Source organism: Microcebus murinus, chromosome 9, assembly GCF_040939455.1.
Source record: "Microcebus murinus isolate Inina chromosome 9, M.murinus_Inina_mat1.0, whole genome shotgun sequence".
NCBI lineage: Eukaryota > Metazoa > Chordata > Mammalia > Primates > Cheirogaleidae > Microcebus > Microcebus murinus.
Window position 1 is genome coordinate 37,704,007 of NC_134112.1, and position 22,219 is coordinate 37,726,225.

A 22,219-nucleotide genomic window follows, 5' to 3' on the forward strand; every position below is an offset into this window, starting at 1 on the left:
TTAATAAAATAAAATAATGTTTCTACTTTGTTTTTTCAAAAAACATAAAAAGGAAAAATTCTCTCAAGAATTTTGTTGTTGTTGCTATGGCTGTTACTTTTAACGTTGGTGCTATGTGAATTACAGAGCCTCAATACAGCTTCAAGTATGAAAGGAGCTGGAATAAATATATGAAATAATTTCATAGATCATAAAATTTCCTAAATTAATAGGATCCCAGGAGCCCATAATTTCAATAAATATTTATCGACTGAATAACTGATTAAAATTGATTATTTGACAAATAATAGGTATCCAATATGTGGCAATTATTACTGTTGCAGATGTAAACAAATGTTTATTTGATTTTTAAAAGCATAAAATGTCTCTCTTTCTTTAGAAGAAATGCCCATCACCATCTTATTACTGTTATCCTAAAACTTCATCCTTATTTGTGAACTTTACATTTATGTTTATGATTTGGTAGGAGGGCTCAGAATAAAAAAATAAGCATCAAGATTCTTTACAGACTGCACCTATAATGGAAATAAATCAAAAGTAACAATATGCCTACTTGTGACCTGATTATGCAAAAATTTACTTCCTTAAATTATTAACAAGTAGCTTTGGCAACACCAATTGGGGAAACTGTTAACCAACTGAGGTGTTAATAAATTAGAAACAGGACCTTATTTTTGGTATAATAATTTTGTGAAACATGATGATGAGTAGCTTCTTTTTTTTTTGATATAGGAAAAGACCTTGGGAATATGGGGAAAAGATTCATTTTTAGGAACTAAGTGGGACAACTGCCTTGAATATGACATTTATTTGAATTATGCATAAAAGGCCCAACTCAAAACTTTGGCTTTCCAAGTAAACTATAAACTAAAGTGCAAGCTGTCCTGATGTAGTTGAAGACATGGTCAAGGAGGGATCTATTACATTGTCTTGTCACCAGTCAAATCAAAAAGAGAGCCTGGATCACAAAAAATAAGTTGCTTCCAGTGAAAGGAGCATAAGATTATGGAAATAGGCTAGTGATACCACCTGTGTCTTCTTTTCTGATTGCATCCAAATTATACACACACACACACACACACACACACACACACACATATGGATATACATTCCTGTATGACAATGTTCACTGTAGCATTATTCACATTAGCCAAAAGGTGGGAACAATTCAAGTGTCTATCTACAGATGAATGGACAAACAAAATGTAGTATACTATACATTAATAAAATCTTATTCAGCTATAAAAAGGATTGAATGTCTTAGACATGCTACAACATGTATGAACTTTGAAAATTGTATGCTAGAAAGTAGTTTGGAGATACCTCAAAGAACCATAAGTAGACCTACCATTTGCTCCAGCAATCCTATTATTGGATATCTACCCAAAGGAAAAAAAGACATTCTATAAAAAAGACATCTGCACTCTAATGTTTATAGCAGAACAATTCACAATTTCAAAGATGTGGAAAAAACCTAAGTGCCCATAATTACATGAGTGGATTAATAAAATGTGGTATATGTATACCATAGAGTACTACTCAGCCATAAAAAATGGTGAGCTAATACCTCTTGTATTAACCTGGATGGAACTGGAAACCATTATTTTAAATGAAGTATCACAAGAATGGAAAAATAAACACTTCATGTGCTAACCATTATATTGGTACTAATTGATCAACACTTATGTGCACATATGGAAATAACATTCATCAGAAATCAAGCAGGTGGGAGAGGGGAGAAGGGGAAGGTAAATTCACACCTAATTGGTACAATGCATACTATCTGAGTGATGGGCACACTTACAACTTTGACTCAAATTGTACAAAAGCAATTTATGTAACCAAAATGTTTGTACCCAATATTCTGAAATTAAAAAAAAAAGAAATTCAACCTTGCCCCCCAAAAAGAAAAATAAAGCAAATACTATGCTAAGTGAAATAAGCCAGACCCAAAGGAATAAATAGATGATTCCACTTAAATGAAATATCTAGTAGAAGCAAATTTATAAAGACAGAAAAATAGATGATATATGAATGGTGATATGCCTATAGTTGCTATTATAAAAATGTGTAAAATTATGCTTTTAATTCATATTTCCCTAATAACTAAAAATGTCAAGTATCTTTTCATATGTGTATTAGCCATTTATATATCTTGTTTGGAGAAATGTTTATTCAAGTATTTTGCTCATTTTTTAATTAGATTGTCTTTTTGTTATTGAGTTGTAGTTTTCTGTATGTTGGAATATTAAAATCATCATCATATATATGATTTCAAAATACATTTTCCCATTCTGTAGGTTGTCTTTTCATTTTCTTGATAATATCTATTGGGTAACAAAGTTTTTAATTTTGATGAAATTCAACTTATCTCTTTTTATTATTGTTGGAACTTGTGTTTTTGGTGTCATATCTAAGAATCCATTGTCAAATAAAAGATCATGAATATTTACCCTTACATTTTCTTTCTAAGACTTTCATAAATTTAACTCTTATATTTAGATCATTAATCCATTTTGAGTTAATTTTTGAATATGGTGTGAGGTAGGGGGTCCAACCTCATTCCTTTGTATGTGGAAATTCAGTTGCCTAGCACCATTTATTGAAGTGATTATTCTTTCCCTCTTGAATGAACTTAGACCTCAATTCTATTTCATTGGTCTAGATGTTTATCCTTATGCCAGTGCCACACAATTTTTACTGTGTTTGTAATAAAATCAGTGTTTTAGTCAGTTCAGGCTGCTATAACAAAAATACCATAGACTAGAAATAACAGAAATTTATTTCTTAGAGTTCCAGAGGTTGGAAAATCAAGGTCAAGCATTGTTGGGTTCTGGTGCGGGACCTCTTCCTGTTTTACAGATAGTCATCCTCTTGCTTTATCCTCATATGGTAAATGGAGAGTGAGCTATAGTCTCTTTCACTTGTATAAGCAGACCTCATCTACCTCATCTAACCCTTACTACCTTCCAAACGCCCCACTTTTTAATGTTATATCTTTGAAAGTTAGGGTTTCAACATAAGCATTTGGGAGGGGGACATAAGCAATGGAGAAATGTGAGCCTTCCAAATTTGCTTGCCTTTTTCAAGGATGGTTTGGCTGTTTAAAGCCCCTTGTGATTCATACAAATTTGAGGATCAGCTTTTCTATTTCTGCAAAAAAGCTGTTGAAATTTTGGTAGGGATTTTATTGACTCTGTAGATCACTTTGTGTTGTGTTGATGTTTTAACAATATTAAGTCTTTCTATCCATGAAAATGGAATGTCTTTCCATTTCCTTAGGTCTTCTTTAGTTTGTTTCAATAATAGTTTGTAGTTTTCAGTGTACAAGGTTTGCACACTTTGGTTAAATTTATTTCCTAGGTATGTATTCTATTTTTAAAATGCTATTTTAAGTGAAATTGCCTTATTAATTTCCTTTTTGCATTATTTACTGCAGATATTATAGAAAAATCAACTGATTTTTGTGTATTGATATTGTTCAACATTGCTGAATACATTTCTAAGTTCTAATAGCTTTCTTGTTAATTCTTTTGGATTTTCTATATACTGGATCTTCAGTCTGCAAAAGAGACAGCTTTACTTCATCTTGTCTGATTTGGATGCCTTTTCCTGTCTAATGGTACTGGCTAAAACTACCAGTACAATATTGAATAACAGTAGTGAAAGCAGATGTAACTTATCTTGTTCCTGATCTTAAGGAGAAAGCTTCCAGTCTTTCCCCAATAAGCATGACGTAAATTTTGGTTTTTTTTAAAAATAAATAGCTTTTATCACATTCATGGGAATATTAATCATTATCACTTTCCAGAAATTTACTTGGCAATATTAATACAATTAAAAATAAAAATACTTTGGAGTCCCTTATTGTATATGATTTCCACAGGGTCAAAAGGACCATTCCTCAGGATAAACTGTAAAATATCTGTGTGGCAGCACTTTTGAGGGAGGGAGCTATCAAAAACTGATATTAATTTGGTTATAAGGAACAGAATGCTGATTAGGTTGTGATATGGCCACATTATGGAATATTTTGTATCTATTAAAAATAATAATTCATGTGTATACATATAGACCTGGAGGAATATACAGGATCTGTTTTAAGGTAGAAAAATATTTTCTGCGAATTAAGACAACACAAGTTCATTTTTTAAAAGACAAACCCCAAACACCCAAAATGCTGTGTGTGTGCATGTGTGCACATGCACATGGTCTTTTTACCAGTGTGTATAGGTATGGAGAAGGATGCCTGCCACGTGGCAATACTTGGTTGCCTAGAAAATAGGAAGGCGAAAAGCCTTTGATCATTTTGTTATTTTTAAAAGATTATCCCGCATTATAGTACAAATACTTTATAGGATGTATATAAATAATATATCCTGAGTAATAATATGTAATACATAGTTAATATTTATTAGAACTTCAGGAAAAATGTGGAATGAGTAATAGATACTTCAGAAATAGGGAGGTTCTTTTGTCAAGGGAAAAATATGTTACCCAAAACAAATTTAACCAACTTCATAGTTTTTCTCAGTGACAAGGAAAGATGTAGAGATCAACACAACAGCCTCCACATAAAACAGGCTGGAAGGAAGGAGACAGTGGGGTTTTCTAGGGAACCCTAGCGATCCTGAGTAATTAAGACTGAAACACTCATTTCAAGGAGATATCAGTTTAACAGATTGTGTTCTCTTTTCATTGCTTAGTATTTTTTTTTTGGAAAATGAAAGCCTGTGTGGCTGCTATTCATGTAAAAGCCAAAATACAAGTTAGAATATGTCATTTTAACGTCTGTGATCAATTATATCTAGGCATAGACCATTTCCCCCCTAATATTGGGAGTTTGCTGCCACCTTTGGATAGGAATAGAGTATTACAGTTTGCACCAAGACACTCAAATATTATTATTATTAATGATAATAAATGCTCTGATGGTTGTGTCTGAATTATAGACACATGACTCAAAAGTTGTTGAGATTTCTCTATGGGATTCTGTAATGTGCTGCCTTGATTGTGTTTATCATAAAAATCTGATTTAAGGAGGGAAAAGGCTAGGTAAAAGATTTTCTTCTTGGATTAAACAGACAAAGGCACAGATAGGAGGGATGTAGCCATAAGCCAAGATTCATGAGGCCACCAGAGTCTGCAAGATGCAATGAAAGCATTCTCCCTAGAGTCTCTGAAGGGAGTGAGGCTCTGTAGCCACCTTGATTTTGGCTCAGTAATATTGATCTCTGACTTCTGGCCTCCAGATCTGTGAGAGAATAAATTTCTGTTGCTTAAAAAAAAAAAAATTAAAACTTCCTAAAGTTTATGAAAAGATTAGCCTTACACATCAAAAGCTTGATGACTGTAGTGAGATGGCCAAAGTCCTAGAGAAAGAAGTGGAAAGCACTGCTCTTTTCTGTTAAAAGTAGATTTTTCTCCATGTGAAAAATCTGAAGGAAGTTGCTTGGTTCTATCAGTTGAGACAAAGCACAATCACCTAGAAGGGTCATTGACTGAGAAAGCTCAATGAACACTGTGAATATTTCACTTCAATGAGCCACAGGAAGAAAATGGCAAAAACAGGCAAAAATTGGATGAATCAGAGTTTAAAATTCAGCACTTGCCAAGTGGGGCATTTTCACCTACTATTCCAGCTGCAGCCCAGGGCAGGGGCCAGAGAGGGTTAGAGTAGTCCCTGCATGCTCAGCACTGCAGGAAAGAGAGAAGGGAGCTGCAAGGGCTCCAGGATACAGGGCGATATGCATGTTTGATTAAGGTTTTATAGCAGCCAACCCCTCAACATCCGTGGCATAGCAAGACATCTTATGTGTTTTCTCTTTTTAAGGTTGTTTTGATTGTTCTGTTTCTAATAACCACTGTTCCTCAGTTGACACCTTATTTTCTCTTATCAAAGTTTTGTTTAATTATATCTCTTAAAGGAGTGATTCTACATTATTTTCTATCATATACTTCCTAGAATTATATTGTATGAATATTATATTTTAAAGGAATAAGTTGGTCTATCATTAGTTTAGACATAATTGAAAATTGACATGACCATCTGGAGATATTTGAAACATTGAAGTCTATTTCTATATCCTATGGAGTGTACTCAGAAGTCTGTCTAACCTAATATTTACTTGAATGATTGGTTCTAAAAACAGCAGACAAAAACCACCAAAACAAAACAAAAAATCCTTCGCTAAGCTTCTTAGTGTTTATATTCATTTAATCCTAAATTTACTGATTAATTTTTAGGTACTTGTATTTTGCAATCCTTTCATTCACAGTTTGTTTTCTTTTCAACCTTTGTTATTTGTGCATGAGATTCTTAGCAGTATAAACTTTCCTAAATTTTATGCAGTAAAAGTTTCTCTCATATATTCTGAATTTTGTTTCTCACTCAGAAAGAAACTCCTGAATCTAAGAATTTTTAAAATATTTCTTTTCTTTTCTGGTGTATTTATGGTTTCACTACTTTCCTATACAAAAATTTAATTCCCTTATTTTTTAAAAAAATAAATGGGTTTGAGATCTCACATTATTTATTTCCCCAGAGATTTGAAATTTGCTCATTTTTTACTTACTAAATATCAATATGTACTTAGGCTTATTTTCACTATATTTGAAAAATTATCATTGCTTTGTTGTTTTACAGATGTGTATACATAGGCATTCTATATTATATTTAAGAATTTTCCTTATTTTTTTCAGATATACTTAATCTTACAATGAGTTCAATATCATTTGGTTGAGTTTACCTTCTAGTTCTCCATAAACCTCCATACTGTTCTCAATAATGACTGTACTAATGCACATTCCCACTAACAGTGTATAAGAATTTTCTTTTCTCTATATTCTCACTAGAATTGTAACTTTTTGAGTTTTGTTTTCTTGATAATAGCCATTCTAACCAGGGTAAGATGTTATGATACTGTGATTTTCCCTGATGATTAGTGATGTTGAACATTTATTCATGTACCTATTGACCATTTGTATGTCTTCTTTTGAGAAATGTCTAGTAGATTTTTTCCCCCATTTTAATGTGATTATTTGCTATTAGGTTGTGTGAGTTCCTTGTATAATTTTTATTTTAGTCCTTGTCAGATGAATAGTTTGCAATTTTTTCTCTCATTCTCAAGGTTGTATTTTCACTCTGTTGATATTTTTCCTTTTCTATGCAGAGATTTTTTTTGCTTTTGTTTCCTGAGCTTTTCAGGTCTTATCCATAAATCATAAAATCATCCATAAATTCATAAAATCATTGCCCAGAACAATGTCCTGGAAATATTTCTTTTGCATTTACTTTTAGTAGTTTTGTAGATTTGGGTCATACATTTAAGTCTTTAATCTATTTTGAGTGGATTTTTGTGTAGGGTGAGAGATATGAATTTAGTTTCATTCTTCTGCATAAGAATGTCCACTTTTACCAGCACCATATATTCAAGAGGTATTCTTTCTCCAATGTATGTTATTGGTACCTTTGTTGAAAATCAGAGGTATTTTCAGAGGGCTGTAAATACATAACTTTATTTCTGGGTTCTCTATTCAATTCCATTGGTCTATGTGTCTGTTTTTATTTATATTTATTTATACTTGTATTGATAAATATCATTCTGTTTTGGTTACCATAACTTTGTAGTATATTTTAAAGTCAAGTAATATGATGCCTCCAGCTTTGTTCTTTTTACTCAGGATTACCTTGGCTACTAGGGTTTTTTGTAGTTCCATATAAATATTAGGGTTTTTTTTCTATTTCTGTGAAGAATGTCATTGGTATTTTGATAGTGATTACAGCAAATCTGAAGATTGCTTTAGGTAGTATGGTCATTTTAACAATATCAATTCTTCTGATCCATGAGCGTGGAATGTTTTTCCATTGGTTACGTCCTCTTTAATTTTTTCCTCAGTGTTTTGTAGTTTTTATTGTAGAACTCTTTCACCACCTCGGTTAAATTTATTCCTAAGTATTTTATTTTTTGAGTAGCTATTGTAAATGAGATTCTTTTCTCGATTTATTTTCCAGACAGTTTGATGTTGGTGTATAGAAGTGCTACTGATTTTTGTATGTTGGTTTTGTATTTTGCAACTTTACTGAATTTGTTTATTAGTTCTAACAGCTTTTGGGTGGAGTCTACATTTTTCTGTATATTATATCATGTCGTCTGCAAAGAAGGGCAATTTGACTTCCCCTTTTACTATTTGGTTGCCTTTATTTCTTTCTTTTGCCTGATTTATCTGGCTGTCACTTCTGGTTCTAGGTTGATTCAGAGTGGTGAAAGTGGGTATCCTTATCTTGCTCCATTTCTTAGAAGAAAGGATTTCAGCTTTTCCCCATTCAGTATAATATCAGCTGTGGGTTTGCCCTATCTGACCTTTATTATATTGGGGTATGTGTCTTCTATCCCTAATTTGTTGAAAATTTTTATCATGAAAAGATGTTGAATTTCATCAAATACTCTTTCTGTGTCTATTGAAATGATCATAAAGTATTTCTCCTTCATTCTCCTGATATGATGTATCACATTTATTGAATGGAGCAGATGTCTTATCTCAAAATGTATCTCCTTGTCCATTTCAACTCAACATATCCCCACACCCAGCTCTTGACAACTACTCATTTGTTCTCTGACCATATAGTATTGCCATTACAATAATGACACATAAATGGAAGCAAACAGTACTTAGCCATTTGAGCCTGTCTATTTTCACTTAGCATAATACAATTGAGATTAATCCTTATAAATGTGTCATATTTGCTTTACAGCTTTAGGGCTGCCTGTTCAGCAGCATTTCTTTCTGAACACATACTGCCAGTGTCACTTTTATATATTTGCAAGAAATAAATCATTTTTAATGTTGAGTAGAGATATATAAAGTTTATTAAAATACAGCTTGGCAATCACTGTCCAAGCACGAATTACGATTAATGGGTGCAACATGAGGGAGCATAGAGACCAATGCATGTGACCCTGTGGAAATAACTTACTTTTCTTGGCATGGAATGTATGACTTCTTCAACATTAGATTTATTTCAGCTGAATCATAAAAGGATCTTGGCAGGAAGAAATCCTGGGAAAGGTAGCTTAGGCAGAGGAAGCAGTGTAAACAAAGATATGGCAGTATGAGTGCATGATACATTTTGATGCCACAGTGGAATATAGCATAGTTAACGAAATGATTGTGCATGAATCTCAATTCCCTCAACTATCAAATGAAAGGATTAAGGTGGATGGTCTACAACACTTCTTGAGCATCTGATATTCTATAGTCTAGATATAATACCACTGAGTTGTGTCCTTCTAAGCAAGTTTAATCTGTTAGTAGATTTAATCTGGAGTAGATTATATTGTGAGTTGAAAAACAATAGAAAAATTCTTGAGAGTTGGTTTAATTACTGAATATTTTGTTGTTTGATAGAGCCATTTGGCAATAATTGTATATCGACTTAGGTTTTCTCCCTTTTTTAAAACTACTTTTTTTTTTTTTTTTTTGAGACAGAGTCTCGCTCTGTTGCCTGGGCTAGAGTGAGTGCCATGGCGTCAGCCTAGCTCACAGCAACCTCAATCTCCTGGCTCAAGCAATCCTTCTGCCTCAGCCTCCCAAGTAGCTGGGACTACAGGCATGCGCCACCATGCCCGGCTAATTATATATATATATATATATATATTAGTTAGCCAATTAATTTCTTTCTATTTATAGTAGAGATGGGGTCTCGCTCTTGCTCAGGCTGGTTTCGAACTCCTGACCTCAAGTAATCTGCCCGCCTCGGCCTCCCAGAGAGCTAGGATTACAGGCGTGAGCCACCACGCCCGGCAAAACTACTTTTTTAATGTATGAATTATGGTTGGTATAGAAAAATCTGGATATTTGTAATTTATACAACTTGATGAATGTGGAGATATGTACTCACCTGTGAAACTATCACCAAAAAATTTATATCATAAATATATCCATCACCACCAAATCTTATCTGTTTTAAATATCCGAGGGAACATAATTAGAGGACAAATCAACTGAGTTTTTAAGCAGATTATTTGACACTGTCATGTATCAAAGCTTGGTCTCTCAGCTGAGGTTGTAGAAGCAACTCTGTCTCTTCAGAACAATCATGGGCCTTATGTCTAACTCCTTCTCAAACCTACTGAGTAGTTGTGTCCTCTCACATCCTTGACCTACCTCTTCTCCTCAACACAATTCAGGTGTACTGGATTCAATTTTATCAAGCAACAAAGAGAGATCAGGCTACATCTTTAACACTTTGCTTGGAGTTCTTCTCATTAACTATCTAAGTTCATTGCTTATAAGTCCTGTTTTCCACACAACAGTAGAACACAATTTCAGCCAATTTTCTGCCACTTTACAACAAGGATCTCCTTTTCTCCAGTTTCCAATAACATGTTCCTCATTTCCTTCTGAGCAATCACCAGAAATGCTTTGAATATTCATATATCTACCAACATTCTGTTTATAAAAACATATATATTCTCTAAGATGACAGAAGCTTTCCCTTCCATGCTCCTAACTTCCTTCTGAGTCCTCTTAACATTAGCATCTTTCACATCTATGGGAAATATCGGCTTTTTATATTATATATCACCAAATTCTTACACCTTCTATCTATTAACCAATTCCAAAGCAACTTCCTCGTTTTTAGGTATTTGTTACAACAGCAACCCATTCCTACTACCAAAATCTGTAGTAGTTTCCTAGGGCTGCCATAACAAATTACCACAAATTTGGTGACTTAAAATCAGAAATTCATTCTCTCAGCTCTGGAACCCAAAAGTCCTAAATCAAGGTTCACACTCCCTTCTAAAGTCTCTAGGGGAGAATCCTTCCTTGTCTCTTCCAGCTTCTGGTGGCTTCAAGTGTTCCTTGGCTTGTGGCTGCGTAACACCCATCTCTGCCTCTATCTTCACATGGCTTTCTCCTTTCTGTGTGTCTGTGTGTTTCTTATAAAGATACTTGTCATTGAATTTAGATCCCTTTTGAATAATATAGGATGAGCTTATCTTGTGGTCCTTATGACATCTTCAAAGACTTTTAGGCATGAGTGCATCCACGGTTCAAATAGTTGCCAAAATCAGTCTCACTTCTTTGCTGGCTTTCCCCTGGCAAGCCCCCTCTCCCAACACATGTATACCTAGGGGTGGCAAGATGGTAACCAGCAGTTCCTGATCCACAAGCCCATCAGTAAAAGAGCTCCACTTTCCCAGCAGGAGCAGCAAAAATATCCCCCAAGGCCGGGCGCTGTGGCTCACGCCTGTAATCCTAGCTCTTGGGAGGCCGAGGCGGGCGGATTGCTCAAGGTCAGGAGTTCAAAACCAGCCTGAGCAAGAGTGAGACCCCGTCTCTACTATAAATAGAAAGAAATTAATTGGCCAACTGATATATATATAAAAAATTAGCCAGGCATGGTGGCGCATGCCTGTAGTCCCAGCTACTCGGGAGGCTGAGGCAGAAGGATCACTCAAGCCCAGGAGTTTGAGGTTGCTGTGAGCTAGGCTGACGCCACGGCACTCACTCTAGCCTGGACAACAAAGTGAGACTCTGTCTCAAAAAAAAAAAAAAATCCCCCAAATTTTAAAAGTATATAATATTTCCTCATTTGAATATTTATTCCACAGAAATAAATGATCCATGCCCAATGGTATTTATAAGAGATCTGTGGCAACATTTTGGGTGAGTAGACATCTTAAAGCTGAAATCAACTTTATTATTCATTGAGGGGGCAATGTTGGAGAGATTGTAATATGTCCACGATGTAGATTTTTATGTGTCTTTTAAAAATTATGAGTTAACTCTATACCTATGCACACAGAAGAATGTACAATATATGTTTTAATGGAAAAAACAATTTGGATAGATGACTATAACATAACTTCAATTTTTTAAAAACAAAAGTAGAAATTCAAAGCTTCTCTCATGTGCCCGTGTGTGTGTGTGTGTGTGTGTGTGTGTGTGTGTGAGAGAGAGAGAGAAATTTCTATGAGTGTATGTGAATATGTAGAATGACATATAAGACATGGTAATACTTGGTTACTTAAGAAGTAAAATGAAGGTAATATTGTGGTACTTTTTGTTATTATTTGTAGAGATGTCTGTGTTATTATATGAATATGTCAGAATAATTTATATTTTATTAGAAATTAATTGATGAATAATTGAGGAAAAGCCATTTAGAGAAAGTGATAAACATTTCAGAAATAACCTGAGGGGAAGTGTTTTGGTTTTGTTTTTTGGGGAAGTGTCAAGGGATATAGGCAGGTTATCCAAATAAAGAACAAATTCATAATTTTGTTTGTAGAACATCACACAACGATGTAGATTTCAGCACAAGAACTTGTTCTTAGAACTTTTTATATAGCAAATCCTCTACCAGTCACACACTAATCTCCAGAGATTATCTGTTTATATTGTTTTACCAAATATTATCTTTATGACACTTTAGTGAAAAATAACTGTGGTCTTTGAAACTTTGGTGCCATGATATTTCATTTCATAAACCACTTGCTACTTTAAGGTTATATCTATGTAGATACTGTTTTACTATGGCAAATTGGATTTTGGGGAAAAATTGTGTTTACATTAAAATAATTTGCTCAACATAAAAAAAAATAGGCCAAATGTTCACATATCCTAATGCTACATATCCTTGTTATAGCTTACCTAGAGAATGTAGTAAAATCAGGGATTTGAGCTAACTATAATGAAATTTTATATTTCTTTTATTTTTATTTATTTTTTTTTTTTTTGAGACAGAGTCTCGCTTTGTTGTCCAGGCTAGAGTGAGTGCCGTGGCGTCAGCCTAGTTCACAGCAACCTCAAACTCCTGGGCTCCAGTGATCCTTCTGCCTCAGCCTCCCGAGTAGCTGGGACTACAGGCATGTGCCACCATGCCCGGCTAATTTTATATATATATATATCAGTTGGCCAATTAATTTCTTTCTATTTATAGTAGAGACGGGGTCTCGCTCTTGCTCAGGCTGGTTTTGAACTCCTGACCTTGAGCGATCCGCTGGCCTCGGCCTCCCAAGAGCTAGGATTACAGGCGTGAGCCACAGCGCCCGGCCTATATTTCTTTTAAAGTCAGAGGAAAGCTCTTCCCATCAATTGGTGTGGGTAAAACTGCAAGTACTTTTATGCTAAAATGTGAAAGCTGGAAAGAGTGACATAATGAATGGTGTAGGTGATCCTGAGAATTCTGAGTAAGAAGATAGAAAAACCCTCACTTCAAGGAGCTCCCAATTTCAGACTGTGATGTCTGCCTTTGCTTAATGTTTGTGGCAAATGAAACTTATGGAGTTACTATTTACATAAAGACTAAGTTCTAAATAAGAAAATGTAATTTTAATCACTATTATGAATTATATCTAAGGCATATTTTGACCATATCCTCTCCCTCATTTTAGTAGCTTGCTCCCACCATCAGATAAGAATAGAGTATTACAATTTTTACCAGGATACCCTACTATCTACCAGTGAGCAATGCCACTGTGACTATCAGATGTAAGATTGAGTTAGTGCAATTTAGGTCAACAATGTTTTTATTACCAATATAAAACAATGAGTTACACAAAGGGTCTTCAAAAATGAATACGCAAGGCTCTGATCTTCAAAGAGCTTATGGTCTAGTGGATGAGATAAACTTAGAAAGATACAAGTTCAACCCTATGAGATAAAAGTAAATGGACTTGATTCAAGAGTGTGAAACAGGGAGTGTGAATGGTGGCTGCTGATGGGTTAGACATAGTGGGGATTGCAGATAAATGTGTATGTTAAAGGTGAGTTCACTCTTGGTCACCGTTAGTGCAGATGTTGAGTATATGAATCTATAAAAGGGAAAAGGTCAGGACTGGATTTAAACATTTATGAGTTGGTTGGTTGGTTAGAACAATCGATAACCCATGAGTGTGTCTGGGTCATGTAATAGATACAGGAAGTCAGAAGAATCATGTGCCAAGGAATTTGCTGGTTCTCCATTATTGCTTGTGGCACATTTACCACACCATTAATTAAGAGAAGAGGAGCAAGACCTTTTAGGAGATAGTTTTGGTAAGAAAAATAGGAGACAGTAGGAGACTTTCCAGAGATCTTTGTTTTATTTTGTCACATACCACTTTAAAAAGGTAGAATAAAACATAAGGTTGCTTTCTAGAAAATATTTATGCACAAGTTTGCATGTAGAATAAATCTAGCATTTCATTTTTCATTTGAAGATACATTATAAAATGCAAAATATATTATAATAAAATATGCAATCAATACTAATTATTACTATAACAAATATAATCAATATTAGTTAATATAACTCATATAATTGGTGTTAATTACACTGCCTTTAAGGAAGACTGGTTAAAAAAAAAGAAAATATACATGCATACTCATGCTTACTTGATGGAGCTAACAGGGCCTATGCTCTGTACTCATGAACTCACATCCAAAGTTTCATTTCTACCTAACATTTAATAATACCTTTATTTCTCAAGCGATTACTGTATGCAAGGATGAGCTCAGACCTTTGTAAGAGACAACCATCCTGCATGTCTGCTCTACTGTTCTGCTGGAACAAAAAGGAGGGACTATCTTTCCAGGGGAAGGAGATTTATGTGGCCTTTAGAGACGGGATCAGTATTTGAGCTCGTAGAAGGAAACTTTAAATGTGGCGAAGAGAGAGCCTCACCCAGGGACATGGGTACAGCATTTCTATGATTAGAGGTGCTGCCAATGTGGGTGTGTGGAGAAAGGTTAGGTCACTACTTGGATTCCCTAGGGTTCCTGTGGGGCCACGTGTGGCCTAGAGTGGATACTCCTATGGCTGATTGGTTCTGGCTGTGCTAAGCCTTCCCCATTCCCCACAATGTCCTGAACAGCAGTGGTCCCCAACATTTTTGGCACCAGGGACTGTTTTCACAGAGGACAATTTTTTCCACAGATGAGGGACAGGGATGATGGCTTCAGGATGATTCAGGCACATTACATTTCTTGAAATAATTATACAAGTCACTGTAGGTTGGGGACCTTGTCATACAGTGACATATCTTTGCATTTGTGCAGTGATAGAAGCAAAGTTAGGGAGCACTAATCTAGAAAACCTGGCTTCCCTCCCTAGTCCCACTGGCCTTGGACCCAGATACTTGTATGGGTTGGAGGTGGAACACTCAGAGGGCTCCAGGCATGCAGTCATAGCCCACAGGACACTGGCAGAGGCAGAGCTGCAGTGTCCCTGGGAGCCATAGACAAGCTTTGTCTGCAACCAATCGTCCTTTCAGACAGTCCTAGAGCAGCTGTGCAGTGCTCTGACAGTGACATCTGAATTATGGACAAATATCTCATGCACCTTTGAGTTTCCATAGGAAATTTTTGTATGTGCAAATTTGATTGTTCTACCATAAAAAGACGATATGCTTTCAGGAAAAAAGAGCTAGTCAAAATATTTTCTTCCCAAGTAGAAGTATATGGAAAAAGCAGTGAGAACATTAGACTAATCACAGAAGCCGTTTGAAGCTCTCAAGTCACCCGTAGTGGAGTCCAGTCCTATAATGTTAAAAACCCTGTCTTTGGCAGCACTTAATAAAGATGCAAACAGGGCCATCTTTTCAGTGAAGATACACTGGACCTTCTCAACTAAGACCAGAAAGGTGAATCCTCTAAAATTTTATGGAGATGGAGATGAGACTGTCTCATCAATGACAAATATAGTCACTGAAAGAGTCATCAAAATTCCAATCCAATTGATTGAGGCCCAAACTATCCTAAAAACATCGCAGAAATATGGAGAACATCAGAGGGGAATAAGTAATGGTTTTGATGAAAATGCCAAGCTTCAGGAAAGCCTAAAGCTGTTTGCCCAAGAAGATGCTGAATGGCAGGAAAGAGTGTGAAAGCTGAAGGGACAGAAAGAAATGCTTGAAAACTCTAACACACAAGGGAACAGGTTGTAAATGAGAAGGAGAGTCAATTGAAATCCCTGACTCAACTGTACTAACCACTGTTAATTTGCTTGAATTCTTTAGACATTATGGATGATGCAACAAGGAGTTAGATCAACAGAGTGATTCAGAAAACAGAGACCAAGATTGTTAGTCAGAAGGCAATGTGCAGAAACTCATTGGTGCTGTTATGTCAAACATTTCCTTAATAAAACACTAAAAGGGAAAAACAACAAATATTCAATAGTTATGTAAAGAAATTCAAATGATAAAGCACTTAAAGTGCTCAGTTAGGTGATGTTGCCTTCATCTGAAGTTTTTGTTCTTGGTCCTTGCGTTGCTTGTTTTCCATTATTGCTGTGGCACTTTTACTGCAGAATATAGAAAAAGGGCTAGCCAGCCTGTGCTGGAATCACCCAGTTCTGGACTCCAGAAATCTGAGAGCAGTGGGGCTGCACTCCCCGTGAAAACTCGAGAGGAGAACTTTACATGTCTCTTCCCAGTTCTGGTGGTTCCAGACATCCATGGCTTGTGGCTGCACAGCATAGCTTCCGTATCTGTCTCTGTCTTCACACAATCTTCTCCTTTGCCTCTCATTTCTTTTATAACAAAGGTCTGATGCCATCCTGTTTTAGATTTAAAAAGAGGGAGAGAAACTTAGCCTTGTAGACTTACATTCTTTTTCTAAATGGCTAGCCAGTTATCCCAACATATTTTTTGACATGATTTCAATTATTTGAAATGTTCCATTTCTTACTTCCTAAATTCCCACATGTATTTATGGGAATTATGTGTTTAATAATTATCATTGCTTCAATGTGCATTTTAAAAACTCACAGGGATCATCACTGTTTATATTGTTTAAGGATTTCCCTCATAATTTTGGTATACTTGACCATCCAGATGAGTCCAATTTTGTCAAGTTTTCCACCCAACTCTCACAAAGGAAGAGAAATCCTACTGTTGGAACATTAATCTCTATCCCCTCATCCACTCCTCACTCACTGAAACCAGAGGTGGCAGGAGAGTGTTCTGAAAAGCGTGTTCACCATCACGGGCATATCAGCATCTGAAATCAGGGGGTTAAGGATCTGTCTGCCACACAACCAGGGCACCTCATCTTCCAGAAGGACGGCGGAGCTGTGTGCAGCTCGCATCACTATGCACCGCATGGGGTGGTGATGCCCGGGTACGGAGACCCCGGGCTCCACCAAAGGCACATCATTAACAGACAGAGGAAGTCCCGAGAGAGGAGGGCTGTGGCCTGCGGTGGCCCTATCCTCCCCCCAACGATGGCCAGGGCTCTGCGACTTCTGGTCCCCCACGGGGGACAGCAGCTTTGGTGCTGATGCTCTTGGCCAGGGAAGGGCAGCGAGGTAGGGGGCTGGGAGTGGAGAGCAGGGGGCCGTCCAGACCGAAGGTAGGAAGACTGACTCCCAGATGACTTCCAAGTGTCCCTGTGCATTTTTAAGGCCACATCTGATGTTTGACAGAGACCCATGGTCGTCCTTCGCTGCTCCTGTCTGCAACCGTCACTTACTTGGCGGTTTAGTGTGCAGCTGGGGTCTTACCACCACAACCACCCCCGCCCCACCGCTGCACAGGGTTTTCTTTTCTTTCACGCATGCGTTGTTGCCTGTTGCCTCTTTCTCGCCTACGGGAGACCCTTGGCGCCTTTTCTTTCTTTCTCTCTCTTTCTTTCTCTCTTTCTTTCTCTCTCTCTTTCTTTCTTTCTTTCTTTCTTTCTTTCTTTCTTTCTTTCTTTCTTTCTTTCTTTCTTTCTTTCTTTCTTTCTTTCTCTCTCTCTCTCTTTCTTTCTTTCTTTTTTCCTTTCCCTCTCTTTCTCTCTCTCTCTCTCCCTCCCTCCCTCCCGTCCTTCCTTCCTTCCTTCCTTCCTTCCTTCCTTCCTTCCTTCCTTCCTTCCTTCCTTCCTTCCTTCCTTCCTTCCTTCCTTCCTTCCTTCCTTTCCTTCTTTTCTCTCTTTCTCTCTCTTCTTCCTTCCTTCCTTCCCTTCTTTCCTCTCTCTCTTTCTCCCTCTCTCTCCCTTTCTCCAGGCTTTCAGGGAAATCTCTTAAAAACACTAGCTAACTACAAGCAAAACCAGCAGAGACTTCTGAGATGACAATATAGGTTGTACAAAAATAGTACAGGTGTTTGTGGGACTGTAAATTAGTACAGCATCTATGGAAAACAGAGATTCTTCAGAGAACTAAAGGTAGACCTACCATTTGAGCCAGAAATCCCATTACTGGGTATCTACCCAAAGGAAAATAAGTAATTTTATCAAACACAGTCTTATCCCTGAATGTATAATGCAGCACAATTCACCATTGCGAGCTATGGAATCAACCTAAGTGCCCTTTAACTAATGAGTGGATCTATATACCATGGAGTGCTACTCAACCATAAAAAGGAATGAAATAATATCTTTTGCAGCAACTTGGATGACACTGGAGACCATAATCCTAAAGGAAGTATCTCAGGAATGTAAAAATAAATATAACATGTTCTCACTTATAAGTGGGAACAAAACAATGGGTATATATGGCCATGTGCTAATATCAGACAAAATACAAAATACATTTACAACAACAAAAGAATTACAATATACAAAGGACATTATGTACTGATTAAAATGTCAAGCCATCCAAAATAAATTTGACATTGGAGTGTGTTGAAATAGAATGGTGGTGACAGGTACTACATTAAGGGAAGGGAAAGACGACGAATTTAGCAATATGAGAAAGGTCACTCAAAATCTGTATAAATAACCCAAGATATTTCAGAACCAAGGACAGAGACACTGCATTTCAGATGTTCAAGTCCTCAACAAACCTAACAAGACAGGTCAGTAACAAGAGGGGTAAAAAAGTGTGCTTAGATTTCATGACATCAGAGTTGGAAATTGGCTCTCTTAAAAGGAGCAATGGGATAGGAGAGAATTTGAAAATTCAAGAGAATACTGATACCATAGTTTTTCCAGCTTGGCTTAGTAAATACTTTGCTTAGAGAGAACTGTGGCATGCAGTACTTTCCTTATAAGCAGTGGAGCCATAAGGATATATGACAAGAAAATGGAGGGAGGATTCAATAAAGAGTTTGAAATTCAATGGGCTTAGTTATAATATGGGGTCACAGAGGACATAGAAACTTTCTGAAAAGGAGGAGGATTGATTAATGGGAGGAACACAGAGGCAATCGAAATTGGGGTGGGGGTGGGAGTGACCGAAGGATTATTGAGTGTTGCTAATAGTTTGCTCATGGAATTAGCTGGCTTCTTAACTTTGTCCTGAATATTGTCAGTTGGCATTCAGCTTTCATTCCCATTTCCTCTTAGTCTGCTTTCCTGTATCACAGCAGCTAAAAAATTAAACACTTTGGTTCCATGATCCAGTCTAGGTAACTTTCCAGATGCAAATTTGATTTCCACCATTGGACTCATGATTCAGGAGGCACCTGTGAAGCAGTGCCCATCTTGCTACTGCTTTTATGTTTTTTCTTCAGGCAGAAAAGAATACAAAAGTAAGTTTTCTGTAGCAGTGCTCCAATCCAGTCCCTACTCTTCAGTTTCATGTGTGTCTAGGAGCATTTTAGTAAGGTAATGGCCAGATTTTGGTCCCATTTTCTATTCAGCAATGTTGCAGCCATGGAGAACAGTGTTGGTGGCTGCAGGGCCACTGTAAGCTTCCTCATGTTCCTGACAAGGGCAGAAGGAGGAGTTCCTATATCAGGTCAGATGTTTGTGCTCTGAGATTCCTGGGACCCAGACTAGAGTCTTCTTTTCAGTGCTTGTAATGATTTCATGAGCATCCAATCTCTCTATTAAATCCCTCTCCACTTTTACATATAATATCACAGTGGTGTTTGTGCACTTATAATATCACAGTGGTGTTTGTGCACTTATAATATCACAGTGGTGTTTGTTCCTGCAAACACGTTCACTAATACAGCCATCTGACTATTTTTAAGTAACTTATGTATTATCTCTGCTTCAGCTACAGCACCCCCAAAATTATGACTTTGAAAAATATTTCTTGAAACATAAAATATAACAAATGTTAATATTTCAATTTATTAAAAATGTAATGCAATTAAGAGAGGCAAAAACTCAATTGTCTTTCCAATTGGGTACTTATGCTAGTCTATTGTTTTTAGAGATTATCATTATACATAGATCATGCTGATTTATTAAAGCAAACTGCTCACTGTTTGAAATTGTGGTTTAAAGAGATCCATTTTTTAAAAAAAGATTTTTCTGCCAAGTTCTCCTGGAAATCTTCTTGTTTATATCCTGCTTCTATGTAGTGAGGTATACATTTGACTTTAAGAAATGAATCGTGAACATAATAATTTGTGGTTTTTTTGAAACCTCTCTTCATTTAATGCAGACAATGTCCTCTATCATCTACAAAATTCTTTCATTATAGTTTGTTAGTGGCTGGAGGGGAACTACCATTCAATAGAAACAACTTGTGGTTTTAAGAAATGATGGACAGGAAACTCAGTTTCCTGAAGCAAGACTAGGAATTTTCTTGGTAGTAAAGGAGAAGAAAGAGGTCTTTTCAAAGGCTTCATTTTATTCAAAGCCTATGATTAAAGCAGTTGCTCAACATGGCAATTTACAAGAAGATGCATGTTTCTTCAACATGCAATTTTTTTTTGCAGTCTGATTTATAGTCAATTGTATTTATCTCTTCCCTTATTTTGAGGTGTAGTTCCTTTGTCATCCAGATTAAGTGTCAGAATGTTAAGGGTGAAACTGAGATATATAGTGTTCTACTATCACCTAGCAGATAGGCTCTTATTATGGTTTGATTGCACATGGATGTTCAGTATTACACGTAGAGAGCTACAATCTCATCCCTTCCTTCCTTGGAAACTTCCACAGAAACTCATGTTGTTATTTTTTTCTTGATTGAAAACAATAAATTTCAATGAACAATTCTGATTTATATAATAATTTTTGGAGATATTTACAGATCCAGAAAGACAAAATACATATATGTGCATAGTCCCACTTAACCAATGAAGCTAATTAGACTTGTATTTTCTCCCTACCTCATATCAAGACTTTAATTACAAGCTAAAATTTGATAATGATTATTAATACCTAAAATATAAGCAAATCCAGTAATTTAATTAAACACACTAAAATGTTTGGTTTTTCTTTTACTGTTCTAAACAGTATTTGAAATCTGAAAGGGTTGCTGTTAGGCATATGAAGAAAAACAGCTGAAAATTTCAGCAATTTTGGCAATATTTTCAGATGCAAGATTCATGATATGACTTTGAGTACCTTTTAGAGATTAACTTCAAAGTGTGCCATTTCAACTTTATACAGAGATTTTACTTTATTTCATCTAATATCAAACGGGGTGCATTGCCATTTTTGAGGTAATCATTTTTTTTTCAAATAAAAATAATGGCTTAACCTATTCTAAAGTTGTTGCTAATGTAGTTTCAAAATTAAATCATGGAAAAAATAGGACACCTAATTTTTTAATCAAACTATTTCTGGAGAATTTTTATTTTGGAAAAGAATGAAAACAAGCCAAGAACACATATATGATATTCAAATTTCCTTTTTAAAACAATTTTGTTGGAAAACAATATGGCAGTTTCTTAAGAAATTTAAGCATAGTCTTGTCATATGACTTAGCTACTCCACTTCTAGAACTCTACCCCAAATAATGAACATACATGTCCACATAAAGGCTCACACTGAAATGTTTATATCAGCATTATTCATAATGACCCAGAATGGGAGCAATCCAAAATGTTTATCAAATGATGAATAGATGAGCAAAATGTGGTCTGTCCATAGAATGGAATATTATTTATCAATAAAAAGTATAAAGTATAAATTAATCTACAACATGAACAATCTCAAAAAGTGAAAGAAGCCAGTCAGAAAAGTACATATATGGTTCCACTTATATGAATATCCAAAAAAGAGAACCATATAGAGACAGAAGGTAGATTAGCTGTTCCCTATGATCTGTGGTTGGAATGGGAAGTGATTATAAATTGGGGTGGGGTTTCATTTTAGAATGATGGAAATGTTCTAAAATTAGATTGTGGTGATGTTTGTACATCTCTGTAAATACTAAAATTCATTAAGTTGTATACTAAAACAGGTGAATTTTATTTTATGTAAACTATATCTCAATAAAGTTGTTTTAAAAATCAAGATTATATAATCTAAAATATCTAGCTCATTTCAAATTGAATAAGCATGGGTGTTTGGCATAATAGGACAAAAACAAAGTTTACTAACATCTATTAGATAGTTTTGT

General features: G+C 35.8%; 1 protein-coding gene across 1 annotated transcript in view; it reads left to right on the top strand.

The window, feature by feature from the left end:
- The first annotated feature begins 19,569 nt into the window (after positions 1-19,569).
- The window catches only part of VWDE (von Willebrand factor D and EGF domains), an 85,616-nt gene continuing 82,966 nt past the window's right edge, over positions 19,570-22,219 (top strand). Inside the window, exon 1 of the mRNA XM_076006216.1 lies at positions 19,570-19,654. Coding sequence (XP_075862331.1) covers positions 19,570-19,654 — 85 coding nt within the window. The remainder of the gene's footprint in view (positions 19,655-22,219) is intronic.